The sequence below is a fragment of the Acipenser ruthenus genome, chromosome 13 (genome assembly GCF_902713425.1).
Source record: "Acipenser ruthenus chromosome 13, fAciRut3.2 maternal haplotype, whole genome shotgun sequence".
In the NCBI taxonomy this organism is placed as follows: Eukaryota; Metazoa; Chordata; class Actinopteri; order Acipenseriformes; family Acipenseridae; genus Acipenser; species Acipenser ruthenus.
The window spans coordinates 38,158,602-38,174,304 of record NC_081201.1 but is presented as its reverse complement, the minus strand read 5'-3'; the positions used below and the strand labels follow the sequence as shown (position 1 = coordinate 38,174,304).

The window sequence follows — 15,703 nt, the reverse complement described above, 5'->3', positions numbered from 1 at the left end:
GACAGGCGTACGCGATGGATTACTGTATTTGTAACATTCATCTAAATACTGCACAAATGTGTCACGGTTTTACTGAATACTAACATGCTCTTTAAACTAATTCCTCAATAACAAAAACTTGCATCAGAAATCTGTGAATATTATATTTTTTTTCTTCACAGTATTCCTCTTACCCGGATTCCTACTCCTGTAAACTGGTCTACAGATGGAACAGTGCTCTGCGAGCCTGAGCCTCTCTCGCTGTCACCTCCACCTTCCCCTTCATCCTGGGACTGGCCACCCTCTATGTCTCCTTTCTTCATCACAAGAGTAGCCTTCCCACCTGGAACAAGCTTCTGAAATACCTCACTGAAATTCTTTGACACCTGAATACAAAAATATATATAATAAAAGTGATTAATACACACCGAAATACACTGTAAAAAAACAACAAAAAAAACACAAAAGTACAACACACTAATTATTCTTGCAGGCCCGTTATTAGCTAGATATTGTCAAAACAAGCTAATCAAACTTGGATTAATGCTATTTATTTTGTAGCTTCACTGCACTTTAACTGGATTAATGTATACCATTAAGACTCATTTAGCTTCAGCTTATTTACCTGTTTGAAAGTGAGCTGTATGGCCTCATATTTTCTAAGCTCAAGAACATTCATCAGCTCCATAATGGATTTATGGCCTCGATCCAGCTCCTCCTGTCTCTTTATCAGTTTCTCCTTCTGCTCTGAGAAGTTAACAAACTGGTCCAAGGCTTTCTTATTGACGTGGCTGTACTTCTTAAGTTCAGTGTTGCACTGCTCCAGTTTACGAAACAACTGAGGGAAAAAATTAAACAGTGATGCAAAGAAAAATCACAAACATTGCGCTAAATAAATACCACATAAACAAATGCAAGGCTTCTTTATGTATAGGTGATTTACATGAGAATACTGTGAATACACAAGACGGGACTTATCAGACAGGTCGTCCTTCAATGCATGAGATGGGAATCAGTGTGTTTGTTCTTAGTCTTCCTAAATAAACTCAGTTGATTGGGGATATTAACTGTCTTTATAACAGAACCTGACTTGTGGCTGTGTAGAATGTAAGGTTGCCAGCCACGCCTACCTGTTTTAAAGTGAGGGTCTGGTATTTCTCAAAGGCTTCTTGGGGGAGGGAGCCTAGTTCTCTAATCTTCTTCATGCACTCCTCCTTCTTCTTCAACAACATCCCCTGCCGGTTGGTCATCTTCTCCAGCTCTTTGGTATCATGATTAATGGCATCATTCTGATCTTTCTCTATGTTCTTCCAGCGCTCCATGCTCTTCTGAAGATCTTTGATCTCAATTTCTGTTTTGTCAATAAGTACGTCCAGGTCTGGAAGGAGATACGCCATGAATGTTGGCTCTTGACAATAGCATGTAAAAGCAGCCTTTTCTTTCTCCTTTTACCATATATTTCAGTTAGTCCTTGAGAATTATGCCTGGGTAATTAGGCTTAATGTAACGTTTGTTTAAACCAGAAGGTTGAATGACAAAAAACAAAACTGACCTTCTGAACGTGCCAAGGTGTCCTTCACTCGTTTGTTAATACCTTCCAATTCCGATGTGGTGGCAGTAAGAACCGTGCCACCCTCCGTCTCTCTTAACTCATTTAGTTCCTGGACAACAGAAATATTGACAGAAGCACATAACAAAAATGTAGTTAAAATACTGTATATTGTGCTGCAGGACTGCCCACCACTCAGAGAAGGTGGTGCACCAAATTAACACATTACCTGTTCAACTTGGTCCAAACGTTTCCTCAGATTTTCATTGAGGTAAGTCTCCACTCTGGTTATTATACCTTCTAGTTTTATTCTTTCATTTAGCAACTGCCTGTTGTCCTAAAGCAGAACGAGAAGGAACAGTTTAACAATTCACAATATGAAAAAAAGGCAAAGCACTGTTCTATATCTTTATCAAAACCAATATGCAGTTATTTTCAGACAAAAGGGATTTATATTTGGGATACATAGATTATCTTAGAACTGTATCTCACAAAATAAACTTGGACCAAAAGCTTGTGATTCTGATTCAACCTCAATCCCTTATGTATGCTACAACATTTTAAGTTTTTAATTTTACAAGTACTTTATTTTCAGTAATATTCTGGTTGAGTTATCCTTAGATTTTAATTATTTTGTCTCCTTAGGGCCACTGGCCAACACAGCATTCAAGCTTCAATCATATTAGGAAACACACTTTTTCCTTCTTTATTTTGTTTGTGTTTTTTACCTGCTGCAGCTGTCGAATTTCATCGTTGAGCGCATCGACTCGTCTCTGATCCTCCAGACTCAGTTGAGACAGCAAATCCGTTCCCAGCTCTGCTTTCAGTGATTCTCGAGTTGACTCCATGGCGTGAAGACTCGCCTCCAGGCTCTGCAAGCTACGTTGCTAAAAGATGTTTAAAACAAATACGTCACTTAAGGCAAGCAAACAGTACATTGCATATTTAATCTTTAAAAGTATTAAGTAGCAACACATTTCCTTTAAATAAAAAAAACAAATAGATAGTTTCTAATGTTTCTAATAAGGCCCAGTAAGTGGAATAAAATAGCCTACCTTGGGCATAAAAGTCTTCTCTGACTGCTGCCTCTTCTCCTTCAGCATTTTCATCTCCGAGAGGATACTGTCCCGAGAGGCCTTGAACTTCCTCTGCTGTGTCTCTATCTGCTGCATCTGGTTCATTAGCTGGTCAATTTCATTATTGATCCGTACATAGCGCTAAGGAAGCTGTACTGGAACACACTAGGCACTCTGCCTTGATTCAATACACTTGGTAGGAGTTGACTAGAGGGGGACAGGGGTATTTGTCATAAAGATAGGTCAGGGTTATTAGACAAATTGGCTATAATGTATAGTACAATACAGTACAACAAAAACAAGCATTAGAGTGGAGGAATCACTTTGAAAATATAGTTCTGTGTTTCTCAGTGCATAATTATAATTTCCCTTAATAATTTAGTTTAAAGAAATGTTGTAAATGTACTCATTAAAAGGATATTTTCAATGTTTCTTCGTAGGTTTTCATTGAGTTTGGCTTCCAGAGCTGTTAGTTCCTCCTCAGCCTTTCGTACATCCTTTTGAAGTTCCAGTCTGGACTTCCTAGCGTCATAATAACCTCCCGTCAAAGCACCTCGATGACTTACCTGGTCACCTGCAAGTGAGACAGGAAGGGAGGGGGTTAACCCTTTGCGGTCCTATGTCGGACCAGGTCCAACATTACAATTTTCCCTTTCCGGTCCAATGTCGGACCCTGTCCAACATCATCAAAAAGACGTAAAACACAGGTCTCTAGTCGTTTTTTCTCCGGAAAAAACACCATTCAATGGCCAAGTGAGACCGATAGGAGCCGAAAAAAAAGGGGTGTATCTGAGCAATACACATAGCCCCGGCACCACAGAGATAATACGGACATAAACAAACAAGACAGCTGCTTCTGCCTCCAGCGCAAAGAATATCACAGACATTTGCAGAGCTTTTTGAGATGTTATAGTAATAAAATAATGACTTGGATCGCATTATTGAGGAGTTTGGTGACAAAATGAGTGATCAGATGATTTATCGGAATGCACGACTATGAAGAGGTATGTGAAAAATATAATAATATATAAACAGAAGAAAATTCTAGAAACATAAATACATTTACACTAAATATTATCTAAAAAATATATTTATATAAATAAAGTAAATACATACCTTCAAGTGTAATACAGTCCATGGTGAAAGCCCTGGCCAGCTGGGTAGACACTTCCATGCTGCGGCAAATAAGTGTCTTTCCAAAGACATGTTTGAAAGCCTTGTCAAATTTTGGGATGTACCGCAATTTGCTGATCATCGGAATAGCATCCTGTCAATTTGAATAATAAAATCAGGAAACGGGTTTAGACTGGACATTTCCTACCCATTTAAGATTTTTCAATTTATTTTCATAAAAAGTAACTCACATTGGTTTCCGGATATGCTGTATCTCTTACATCCAGTTTACTAAGAGGCAGGAAAGTCACCTCACCAGGCAGATTCATTTTATTAAACTCTGTCAAGATTTTGGTACTGACTTCATCTGTCTCCACAATGTGATAGAACAGCCTTTAAGAAAAACAGAACACAATTGTTGCACAAACTGCACAGAAGCATTCCAACTTAGCAATAGACAGAAGTTGTTGAGACTGTACCTTTCATTTTTCTTACCTTGTACCTGCAGTGACTTCAACACAGGTGTAGAAGGCAGGTTCACACTCAAAATTATTCATGACAATTCCGTGATAGCCATTTATGACATGCTGGTTGATGCCCTTTCTGCGAAAGTGTTCCAGCACTTTGTTTATGCTGTCTATACCATTCAAAATAGCCTGCCAGAGAAACAATTTATTTTATATTATATATATATATATATATATATATATATATATATATATATATATATATATATATATATATATATATATATATAATATATTTTAAGATGATCATAACAATGTAATACTTTGGAACACTTTATGAAGTTCAAATACAGTGATTTTTATCTTCTACACCTTTGCCACAACTGTTAAGGTAAAATGGCCCACCTTTCCAGTTGCAGCTCTCAGCAGCTGTTGTTTCTTTTCCAAATCCTCTCGTTTGGCAGCGAGAGCTTGCTGCTCAGCATTTTCTTCTCTCCACAGATAGCTGTGGAAAAAAAAAACAAGTAACTAGATCAACAAATTGTATTACTGCAGACCTAAACTGTTACATCTTGTTGACTAGTATGTACCACCATTTTATTTTTCCTGTGTTCGTTGACCTCAATTATCTCCTTCTCCATTCCAGTATGGCACTTGGAATCTATATTTTAATAAACACACAAAATGACTGCATTTCGTAGGTTAGCTAGTAACTACCAGATGAGCAAAAATGACAGTTGCACGCCCCTTGTGCAGAAAGAATAAAGAATAAAACGGAATAGGATATTAAACTGGTAAGAAATACAGAGGGTATGAAGTATCTCCTGAAACTATTATTTGTAAATTATGTTGCATTGTTTTGTTTTTTGTTCCAGTACACAGTATGTTGTCTCTGATGGCAATTATAAAACCAGCTATCTTTATTGTATTGTGTACATTACTTGTTACTCAAGAGGCTGTAGGGTTTAAAATACACTGTAATAATTCTCCTAACTTTCTGCTTCGTTGTACGTATTCCTGCAATATCTTTTTTCAACATAATCATGATTGTTTTTATATATTTTTTACCAACATATCCCTGGTCATAAATCAGTTTTGAGAAGTTATTTTCGTTTTAAATCTGTAATGCATTGGGTCTTCCCGTCAAAATGTATTCTGAATTCACATTGGCTGCTTGAATCCAAACAGATTCAGAAACATTTCAAACAAGAATGTTTAAAAGGTGGAGAAGCCAAAGCAATCACATTTAAACAGCTGAATATGCAGCTCAGCTGCATTCCATGTTTTTCAAGCTAAATAATGTTTTACCAGGAATGCCTTACTTTCTCTCACTTTGTAGTTCATCTTTTTTGTTTTTCACTTCATAGTACTTCTTGTCCAGCTCCTCCACACGAGTCTTTACCTCATTAAGATCCTGATCCAGTTTCTAAAAAAAACAAACAAAAACAATGCTGTCACATACATATTGAACATGGTCTAACACCTCTCTCCATCTTACCATGCAGTGGGGAAACATTCTGTAAACCAGCAATAATGCTACACCAAAGTTAAGGCGACGAGAATTTGATCAGTTAGGATTTTCTTTTTAATCAAAAGATAAATTGCATACACTGTACTGTTCCAGGTTTTTCTCTTTGTTGGCCTCTGTGTCTTCCAAGTCTTTGTGAATAGCTGCAATTTGACGCTTCTTATCGGTAATGGCCTGATCGAGGGATTTTAATTCTTTTTTAATCCACTTGTCTCTTTCCTCCTTGGAAGTGAACTGGCTGCCACGCCCCTGTTTTGCATATAGATCTGTTCTCTCTTGTGTTGCCTGTGCTAATCTGAAGAGAAAGAGGATATACAAAGTTAAAAGAAAACAATAATTCTGCAGTATTCTGCTAACTGAACCTTCATTTTAAGCTACATTAAAAAAGTACATATATTTAGAATCCCTGGATGCAGAGAACAATTACTATATGGAACTTCACACAGGATTCCAACCTTAACTTAATAAAATGCACCCCCCCCCCCCCACCCCAACCAATTCTGTTATATTTAATCCACCACAAGAAAAAAAAAATATATTTATTTTTAATTTCTTGTGAGAAACAGTAGACCTTGCGATTCCTTTTTCTTCCTTTTCTTTAACAGCATTAAACTTGGGCTCTGTTTCCTGGAGCTCTTTCTGCTTCTCTTCGATCTTCTCAAGCAGCTTAAGCCTTTCCTTCAGTAATCGTTTCTAAAAAAAAAAAATGAATAAAAAATCAACTAAGTCACAGTCATTCAATTACATTAAAATCTGTTTTCAATGTTTTCATACATTTCCTGTCCCTTGAATGAAAATAATCTCCTTTTAAACACTGCCGGTTTTCTTACCCTTTGCTCACTGTTTCCAGCAAGTTCATCCTGCAGATCCTTGGTCTTCAGCTCCAGTTTGGTCCTCTGTTTAATCTGCTCCTGTCTTTCAGCACTCAACTGCTCCTTCTCTTCTTTCATGGCAGAGATTTTGGCTTTCATTTCCCGAACATGACGCTCAGTGTCCTTTGTAGGGAGAAAACCCATACAATTTAAGGACGTAAAAAAAAAAAAGCTTAACGCTGATCAAATTCAAACATTTAACAGTTAAGATTTTTCGTAGAAATTAATAATAGAATATACATCAAGCACTTTGTTCTGAAAACTGAAATAGTATTTATAATCAAAGTAGTGTAAGCTTCATAGATAGTTAAAATTTTTTACCTCCGCTTTGTCTCGAGCATCCTGTTGCGCATCACGCAGTTGTCTTGATTTATCTCCACAGGTTTCTCGCTTAGATGACAGCTTAAATAAAAACACTCAATCAGTATATTGCATTTTCCCAGTACAATACTATCCACCCTGCTATAGATTTCAAGTGTTAGTAAAATACACCCTCACTACAGCTGTAAATGTGAGCAATTAACATCTACATTCACTGTATGTACATGTAAAAATGTAAGCGTGACTAGATCACTGCTGCCCAAGCATGACTATGGGCAGCAGTGTGGAGTAGTGGTTAGGGCTCTGGACTTTTGACCGGAGGGTCGTGGGTTCAGTCCCAGGTGGGCGACATTGCTGTTGTACCCTTGAGCAAGGTACTTTACCTAGATTGCTCCAGTAAAAACCCATCTGTATAAATGGGTAATTGTATGTAAAAAATAATGTGTAAAAAACAATGTAATTGTATGTAAAAATAATGTGATATCTTGTAACAATTGTAAGTCGCCCTGGATAAGAGTGTCTGCTAAGAAATAAATAATAATAATAATAGATCTTTGATGCCAGCCATATAGCTAGTAGTACATACCACCACCATTATAGGAATCGGCATCATGAAAAAGTTTCACCAGAAATGAATGAGTGGCAATAGTTCTAGATTATTTAATAATAGAGTTGTAGTTTTCAAAAACACTGTTTTAATAGGCCAATACCTCATCAAGTTTGGCACGGGTTTCATTCAGCTCTTGGTTATAGATAGTGTACTCGAGAGCTCTTCTCATTTTATCCCATTTCTGGTACTGGGCCAATTCCTCCTTCTCATCTTCCAGTGTATGCAAACGCTCTTCAATGTACTTCAGCAGCTCGTTAATCTTCTCTCTTTTTCCCTCTAAAAAAACAAGTGACCATGCATCAAGAAACTGTGCGTCAGGCAAATTCATAACGTTTTAAATCTAAATGCAACCAATTTAGTTGTAGATGTACCGTAATAGAATATGTACCGTTAGTCAACGTTAAGGGCATAGTTATTTAGAATACAGACTGCATGTAGACCATGGATTTGGAATATAAAACAAAATGTCCTTGTCCATGCACAAAATTAAGCAGCAAACCATGCCAAGTAAAACTATACTGAGCATCAAAAGAAACTTACCACTTTTATTTGTGCATCAAAATTTTTTTTTAACTTAGATTTGGATAAAATTCACTAGATGTGATCGAAAAATGACAAACTCTGTTTTAGAGCAGGTGCAGTGACTTTTTATTGGGCTGACTAACAATTGACATCACGAAGATGCTACAAAATGATCTGTCGATCCTGGGCAGGTGTTGTGACTCATGGTCTCCAAGTTCGTGGCCTGTCATTGACAGAGTTATACCATCTTGCCAGGTTTGAAATTGCTGGCTGTGAGCACCCAAGACGGCAAACCACAGTACGCTGCCCTAGTCCAGCCTCCAACATGCCGATTGCACGAAGGTGCTGCTCTCTTGACAGACGTGGCATATTGTTTTTTTTCTGTGATTTTCTTTATTGCTTTTCTTCAAGCTTGCAATTCAGTTGCTGAAATCACTCCATATCCAGTGTCCAATCAACTGTCTCACTAATTAGGTGATTAAGTGCATATGCTTTAGTCAGTCACTCAAGCATGTCATGGTCAAGGATGAATGACTGAGTGATTAACCGTCTGCGGTCCTATGTCGGACCTGGTACGACATCACAATTTTCCCTTTCCGGTCCAATGTCGGACCCTGTCCGACATCATCAAAAAGACGCAAAAAACAGGTCTCTAGTCGTTTTTTCTCCGGAAAAAGCCGAGAAAACCATTCAATGGCCGAGTGAGACCGATAGTAGCTGAGAGAAGCCGAAAAAAAAAATAGAAGGGGGCGTATCTCATGAATACTGATAGACCCGACACCACATAGATAGCACGGACATAAACAAACAAGATAGCTGCTTCCGCATCCAGCGCTCAAAGAATATCACAGACATTTGCAGAGCTTTTTTTTAGATGTTATAGTAATAAAACAACGACTTGGATCGTATTATTGAGGAGTTTGGTGATAAAACGAGTGATCAAGAGATGATTTATCGGTATGTACTATTATGAGGCATTTAAAAAATATAGCGAACAAGGGGTGGGGTGGGGCTGGAAATGAAGTATTGAGTGTCCTGTTGATATGCAGTGCCTTTTAAACCTGTTTTACTGTGAAAAGAAATACTTTTAAACAGCGCGTCTAAAATAAACTGCGCGTATGAAAATAAATTGGACCTGACGCACCTGATACGCGCTGAATAAATGGACCGTTAAGGGTTAAAAAGAAAACAAAAACATTTCGTCAATGTCCACCATTTATATACCTTATTTTTTTCCTAAAATAAATGTGTTATAATAGTGATGTTTCTTTTGATACTTGGTGTATGTTATACTTATAGAAAGATAAACAGTAAAGAGGTAAACTTGTAAATGCAGTTTATTCAAACATCAGTGGTCAAGTGTTTTTAATTTCTAATACTACAATGTAATAATCTTTGTTCAAATAACCAATTTGATATATTACTTGACATACATCCCTTACAGATGAACTATGTTTTTGTATTCATACACAACATGAGGTTTGTACTTTCAAATACAATCACCTGTTTCTTTCATGAGGGATATACTCTCTTCTTTGCGTTCATCATACACCCTGGTACCTGCTACTTCTCTCAACAGTTTCAGTCGCTGAGAGTCAGGGGCTGTGGCCATTTGATTGATCTATATATATTAAAAAAAAAAAAAAAAAAAAAAAAAAAATTATGGAGATTTTCCATTTGAAATCCAGATATGTTACTGTTATTTAAGAACAACCTGACATTGCAACATCTCAACACATTTAGAGGTTTGCAACATGGTTTCTTAAACATTTAAGAAGATGTATTTACATCTTTGATATGTTTCTCTATTTTTAAACCCTGGTATTCAATTTTAACAAACAAATAAATACAAAAAGTCTGTATGAACCTCACCTTTCCTTGCTTTACAATATAGTAAGGATTACTGCGAGAAAACCCAGCACTCTCAAGGAGATTCATGACATCGTTTTTCCTGAAACCAATCAATTTAGATGTTAAAAAAGGGCGTGGGGCTTCTGTTTGCTTTCTTAAAATAGAGTTCTTGTTTATAATAATACTTACGTCACCATTTTTTTGTCTAAAAAGTATTGATCTTTTTTAGCGCCAATGACACGGCGTAGAGAGACTTCTTCTTTGTCAATCTGTCATAAATACATTTAAAAAAAATTACTTTTCCATTTACAGAAGTAGAATATGATGATTAATTTACTTTCTGTGCCACATTTACCTGCTGATAACTACAGTTAATTTCAGTCTAAAATACTTATCTAGTTTCTATTGATTTGATACAACACATTGAAATGGTGAATGAGGACATTATCATTGTAGAGTAAAGGCTGACATACTTACCGGTAACCTGTTGTCAGAATTGTCAAATATGATTTCCACAAAAGCAGAAATGACACGAGGACCAGTTCCTTCCTACAAAAGTAAAACAATGTTTATATTTAACCTATTTTTAAAAACAAACCTTAAAGCAAATAAATAAATAAATAAATAAATAAATAAATAAATAAATAAATAATGTACAGCATATATTGTATTATTAAACTTAAAATGTCATTTGGTTACATTTCAATACTTTATTTTCACTTTGACTTGGTTGTAAGGCCATTTGTCCAACCAACTATAATTCCACTTTCAGTATTAATAACTTCATCTGAACCAAGTGGAAAAAAGTCTAGGAAACAAAAATATAGTTCACAGCAAAAGTAATATGCTTGTGAGAATGTTGTTGTGCAGATAATGATAAAAGACTTGATTTACACCTGTAAACAATGCAACTCTAGTAGGACAGTTCTAGTTCTCCATTGTGATTTTTTAACTTACATGCAGCAAAGCCAGCCTCTGCTCGGGACGAAGGTGACTGAACTCATCGCTGAGTACAAACTGGATGGCTGCAAGAAAAAAAAAAAAAAAAAAAATTATATATATATATATATATATATATATATATATATATATATATATATATATATATATATATATATATATAAATAAGGGGAGAATCATTGCTATAATAGACTTGGTTATTTGGTTTGCTATGGACAGCCTCTTCATTGAAGATATATCTGTATATTGGTTTAGCAACTAGAAATGCTTACTTAACACCAGCATAAAAGAGGAGTAACATTTTTTCATAATTTAACATAATAGCTTCTTGATTATTATTGTTCTAATTAGTTACTGAACAAGGTATGAATATTTCTATTACATGGTAAAATGTATAATACTTTAGTAATATGGCATTTTGGGTACATAAGTGAGACCATCTACTTACCATAGAAAAAGTTACTTTTTCCAGATCCATTTCGACCAACTAAAAAACAAATACATTATCAGAAATCACAATGTTTAGCCTACATACACAAAATGCCTAACAATAATTATATTTAAATAGTTTCTAATAAACAGAACTGTGGATGCCCACATTGAGCTAAATCTATTATTCCCTGTTAATATTTGTTTTAAACATGTCAAAACATAAAATATGTAAAAGACACTGTGAGATCAAAAACATAGCCTATTTGATGTGGTAAGAGAATAGGATTAAACAGCTAAAATAAAATAAAAACTCACCAATAACGTTGTGTTTAGGACTGAATGGATCAACAACAGTTTGGTCCCTGTAACTTCGGAATCCCTGTATAATTACCTACAGCGAAGCAACATGAAACGCATATAAAAATAAAATCCATGTAAGAACTGAGAAGGGTAAAGTGCCATTGTTTCAATTTGCTGTCTGTACTTACCCTCTGGAGTTCAATAAAATGAGCACATTGAAAAGCTATGTATATATATATATATATATATATATATATATATATTTTAGCTCAAAGAGCCAGCTGCCCAACGTTTCGATATGTTGTACATATCTTTCTCAAGGGAGCCTGTGTTTGAATCAAAACATTGGAGGTATTTATAGGTTTTTGACGGCATGGCAACTACTTGTTATTGTTTACATTCAAATCCATGATTTATTCTTACATGATGTAATGGATAAGGGCGTCAGCTAAGAAATAAATAATAATAATAATAATGGTGTTCTATATATTGTGACATCATTTTTACTTCTATCTTTGAATCTGTATTAATTCTAATTAACACTACTTTACATAAACATATTTTTATTATATCATGCAATGCTGGCTCTGAGGATCAGTCTAGATTTGGCCTCCTCAGCGCATCAGTAGGCACAACTTTTGAATGAATTTTGTTTATTTATTTAAATGTTATATATTTATTGAAGTTAATTAGTTCATTCTTTTCTATTGAGTCCTGCTGGCATAATCGTGTTCAGTCTATTTATCCATTTACTTTCTTTTATTCTTCTATATGTCGCATTGTCTAATTTGAGCTGTTCTAATACTACAAACTTTACATCATTTATGTCATGTCCCTGACTGGTGAAGTGCTGTACTATTGGTTCAATCATTTTTTTACTTCTAATTAATGAAAGGTGGTTCTGAATTCTTTTATATAAAGTAGTTCCAGTCTCTCCAACATATTTGATTTCATCACATTTTTCACAGGCTATTCCATAAACAACATTGTTAGTTTTACAGTAGGTATTAGTTTTTAGTGGATATGTGGTGTTCTTATGTTTAATTATATTTTTACTTTTGTCTATGTATTTACACACTTTACATCTACTAGTGCACATGTTCGTAGAACCTATTTTGTCAATTATTCTTTTATGTTTACTGTGAACTAAAATATCACCTAAATTAGCTTCTCTTTTGAATGCTACAACTGAGGCCTTAAGAAATACTTTTTTAAATTTTTCTGAATTATGTTGAATCCGCAAGTGTTTCCAAACTATTTTAGAAATACTGGGCAAAAGTTTAGAGTAAGTCATTATTAATGGGACTCTTTTGACCTTTTTATCTCTATTTTTATAATCTAGTAGATCATCTCTTTTTAGTTTATCCACTTTTCTTAACTCCGTCTCTATAATTCTTTCTTTGTATCCTCTTTTTTTTAAGATTTGTTTTTAATACATTTATTTGTTTTACATATATATATATATATATATATATATATATATATATATATATTTGTTTTTTTAATTATTTATTTAAAAAAAAACACTTAGTTATTTCCTGTGTATGTCAAACACCGGTTTCTGAATCCCGAGTCCTACACATTATCAGAGAAGTCAGAAACCAATTGAAAACAAAAGCAAAACAGAAAGTTGGTTGAAAAGGGAACGTTTCGCGATTCTAAAATGAACATGCAATGTGTTCACATTTTGGGATATGGGGGGCGGGTTGACATGTTTATTAGATCCGAACTGCTATGATACGTCTCAACACTGGACAGAGTAAAGACTTCTGTATTTTTGTTCCGGATACTTTCTTTAACCCGACTGGTGATGTGCAACCAAAACGCACCCTGGTCAAAGTTGACTAATTTTCAACACTCGCCTGACGAAATAATGCAGCACAAATGCCAGGTTATAAAATAAGCGGAAAAACGCGCCTAGCGCTTAGCAATAAATACCCTCATGCACTTAAAGTTACAGCATTTCATTGAGGAGAACTTTTCGGAGGTCTAGTCTGAGGCCTACTTTTCAAGAAATGAGTGAGTCTTTAAAATATGTAAATGCAAAATGCAGATAATACATAATATGTAGTTTTGTACGTATTGTGCTAACTGAACACAGTACATTTCGCGAAACATCTCATTTATTTCTAAGATTATTAATGTGATGTAAACACCAATCATGTACCGTACTGTAAATTTGCTCTATATAAAAACATATAAAGTCCGTGAACTTTCTGTGGATGGTTTTTTAAAAATGTTTTTAAAGTCTCTGTGTATTAATTTATGATTCAACTCTTCTTTTCTGCATAAGTTGCTGATACCACTTACAAATAATTTCCCTCAGAAACTAGAGTTTACAAAAAACGGTAAATAAATAAATAAAATATACTGTACCTGTTTAATGTACATGGTCGGTTTCACCAATAATTTTAAAAACGATTATTGAAACAACAGTAACTGACCTCTCCCTCCACTTAAGGGAAGGAGCGACAATTTTTAATACAAGCAATATTTTACTATAATTTGATTATTTAAAAAATATTAATAATAAAAAAGACTGAAATTCCCTATATCCATCCACACAAAAACTGAAAGAGGCAACAAAATGGCGACGGAAAGCGGGACAAACTGGGACTGGAGAAATGTATAAAACAGGGGAGACGGGTAAAATTACAATTTTACGACAAACACACTGCACAGAGAAAAGGCGATGTAGAAAATGCGACGAAAATCTAATTACGTTTTTGTATTGCTTGTGAATCACACATCGTTCATGTGCGTGTAAAAATAGATATATTATTGTTTTTTGTTACATGAGAGACCCCTCACGTTTGAGGTTGGAACATTCTGACTGAGGTGAAAGGTTCGGCGCCAAACCATGCGAGATGGTAATTCTGGGAGATGCAGCCTGGAAGGGAAAGTAAAGGAACTAGTTAGTAAATTAGTTATAATCGTACAGAGTTGTAATTTTTTCTTTTGCATACTTTAATTAACGCTATACACTATCTCAACTTGAATTAACATCGCACGGGCATTTGAGAACTTTTTTAAAAACTTTTTTTTAATAGTAAAAAAATAATAACCATACTGAGACAACTGCAGATGGTTATCTGCAAATTTCTAGAAGAATATCTTGGTTTCAAGTGATGTCTAATGGTTTGGAAAGCTCTGGTGAAATCATTTTATAGCTCCGGTTTACAAGCTGTCTACCAATCGGAGAGATTTGTACATATGAGAATGGACTGAACCAAATTATTCGGTCGTAATCAACACATATGTCAACCACCAGGGGGAGATAATCGCACACTCATTTCTGACCATATATAACTCGTAGTTGAATGCAGTCTTAAACCAACCGCCATGCCATTGTTTCCCCCATTTCCACGCTTTCCTTTTGGGAGGGGGGATGTATTTTATTTTATATAAATACATCAGTTCTCATTTAATGTATGTGATATCTATACAGTGGTCCTATAGGTCTGTATTAAAATATTTCCTAGCAGAACACTTGTTTATGTTTAGAATCAGTCACTCCAAAAATGTACAAAACTGTCCATTGGATTTAGTGTCTCCAGGTGCTAAACAGTAATTGTGAGAACGCCTATGATTGGAAAGTCCAAAAAATGTGATATAAAAACTAATTAACGACAGCATAATATTCACACTTTCACTTCCAGGATGCTGCACTTATCGCATGACCGATGCTTTTCAACACCAACCATGTTCACACAACTTGGAAAATGAAAGTATAAGCTTTGCTGTGTTCAGGGCATCTCCAGCATCATGTTAGAACAAATGGGGTTTCAGTTAATCAAGGTTAGTTAAGCCTATAGAAAATATCAACATACTTTCTACTGTGAGGCTGCTATTTGTTTTCTTACAGGCTTAACAGGTAACAGCGGCAGCAATGGGCATTGAGACACGTTCAAGAATTACAATTCCCATTTTCATCAGCTTTAATGCCACTTTCCTACAGGAGTATGTCAATAGTCATTGCTGTGCCGGTGGATTGACCATTACCTTGCAGTGGGAAGGACTGCTGTATTTGTAAAAAATAGTCTCAGGGCTGGGGGAGAGCAGCTGTTAATGACCAGTTTATGCGTGAGGCATCCACAATCCTGTCACCTTACAGTAAAGAGAC

General features: G+C 35.3%; 1 protein-coding gene across 1 annotated transcript in view; it reads right to left on the bottom strand.

The window, feature by feature from the left end:
* Window positions 1-14,181, bottom strand: part of LOC117418612 (structural maintenance of chromosomes protein 3-like) — an 18,209-nt gene extending 4,028 nt beyond the window's left edge. Inside the window, exons 1-26 of the mRNA XM_034031802.3 lie at window positions 13,957-14,181; window positions 11,596-11,671; window positions 11,297-11,335; window positions 10,846-10,913; window positions 10,366-10,437; window positions 10,078-10,157; window positions 9,910-9,988; window positions 9,541-9,658; window positions 7,616-7,791; window positions 6,906-6,986; window positions 6,543-6,707; window positions 6,284-6,405; window positions 5,794-6,007; window positions 5,507-5,610; window positions 4,590-4,689; window positions 4,213-4,373; window positions 3,969-4,110; window positions 3,721-3,871; window positions 3,026-3,178; window positions 2,584-2,735; window positions 2,257-2,415; window positions 1,758-1,865; window positions 1,532-1,640; window positions 1,110-1,357; window positions 605-817; window positions 174-365 (exon numbers count right to left, since the gene is read on the bottom strand). Of these exons, the coding sequence (XP_033887693.1) occupies window positions 174-365; window positions 605-817; window positions 1,110-1,357; window positions 1,532-1,640; window positions 1,758-1,865; window positions 2,257-2,415; window positions 2,584-2,735; window positions 3,026-3,178; window positions 3,721-3,871; window positions 3,969-4,110; window positions 4,213-4,373; window positions 4,590-4,689; window positions 5,507-5,610; window positions 5,794-6,007; window positions 6,284-6,405; window positions 6,543-6,707; window positions 6,906-6,986; window positions 7,616-7,791; window positions 9,541-9,658; window positions 9,910-9,988; window positions 10,078-10,157; window positions 10,366-10,437; window positions 10,846-10,913; window positions 11,297-11,335; window positions 11,596-11,671; window positions 13,957-13,971 (3,297 nt within the window). The 5' untranslated portion in view covers window positions 13,972-14,181. The remainder of the gene's footprint in view (window positions 1-173; window positions 366-604; window positions 818-1,109; window positions 1,358-1,531; window positions 1,641-1,757; window positions 1,866-2,256; window positions 2,416-2,583; window positions 2,736-3,025; window positions 3,179-3,720; window positions 3,872-3,968; window positions 4,111-4,212; window positions 4,374-4,589; window positions 4,690-5,506; window positions 5,611-5,793; window positions 6,008-6,283; window positions 6,406-6,542; window positions 6,708-6,905; window positions 6,987-7,615; window positions 7,792-9,540; window positions 9,659-9,909; window positions 9,989-10,077; window positions 10,158-10,365; window positions 10,438-10,845; window positions 10,914-11,296; window positions 11,336-11,595; window positions 11,672-13,956) is intronic.
* Between the last annotated feature and the right edge of the window lie 1,522 nt (window positions 14,182-15,703).